The 803-nt window shown below is 39.5% G+C and overlaps 1 protein-coding gene across 1 annotated transcript in view; it reads left to right on the top strand.

Moving 5' to 3' along the window:
* Nucleotides 1-79, top strand: part of LOC147817234 (NACHT, LRR and PYD domains-containing protein 3-like) — a 1,401-nt gene extending 1,322 nt beyond the window's left edge. The window contains exon 4 of the mRNA XM_087171331.1: nt 43-79. Coding sequence (XP_087027457.1) covers nt 43-79 — 37 coding nt within the window. The remainder of the gene's footprint in view (nt 1-42) is intronic.
* Nucleotides 80-803: the final 724 nt, after the last annotated feature.

The following is an 803-nucleotide window of genomic DNA, read 5'->3' as shown; positions in this document are numbered from 1 at the left end:
CTTGCCCAGTTTGCTCCGTGTTATTTATTACCATCACTCCAGGGTCGCTGAGCTGAGCATCAGTTTTTCTGAAAAGTAAATCCCTGATACGTTTGAAAAACTCATTATTTATCATTTTTTCATACAATAATCTATTTACAATTAAAATATATAAAATAAAATAAAAACACTTCAAAACCCAGGAAGTCCTTCAACAATAGTTCCTGCTGCTCTGTGGGTGTTTCCAACATGTGGAAGAAAAAAATATTCTTTTTTAAAATAAATAAGATGTTTAACATGTTTCTCATGTCTTTCATTTCCAAATCAAGGTTGATGGACGTGTATGTCCTTGTTCTTTTGTGAAACATCGCACCTTATTTTGTTTTTCTTACTGGTGAACAACACACACACGTACACAGATGCACACACACACACACATACACAAACGCACGCACACACAAACGCGCGCACACACACACACAGACACGTACACAGACACGTGATTTCCTGTAAGACTCGGCGGGTAAAAGTGAAACTGAAAGTTCAGACTCCATTTTGAATCGACGGAGCAGAAGGAGGGAAGCTGAAGTCTGAGGCAGGTGAGCGGTAAAACAACATTACTCTTATTTTACTGTCAAAGTGTCAGAGTCACTTTTCTCTCTGTGGCGGGAAGAAGAGTCAGAATGAACTTTTGTCCAAACAAAGACACTGAGAAAAGAGGAAATAACATGAGGTGGTACTTCCGGTTCTCAGAATCAACCGTTTGATTCGTCTGCGACACAACTTTGCTCCGAGCTGAATATTCACAATAGTGATGGGTCGGT

The sequence above is a fragment of the Seriola lalandi genome, unplaced genomic scaffold, assembly GCF_002814215.2.
Source record: "Seriola lalandi dorsalis isolate HSWRI2012SDOR001 ecotype SW California unplaced genomic scaffold, Sedor1 jcf7180002054984, whole genome shotgun sequence".
Lineage (NCBI taxonomy): Eukaryota > Metazoa > Chordata > Actinopteri > Carangiformes > Carangidae > Seriola > Seriola lalandi.
Note: the sequence above shows the minus strand (reverse complement) of the source record. Positions and strands in the feature narration are given on the sequence as shown.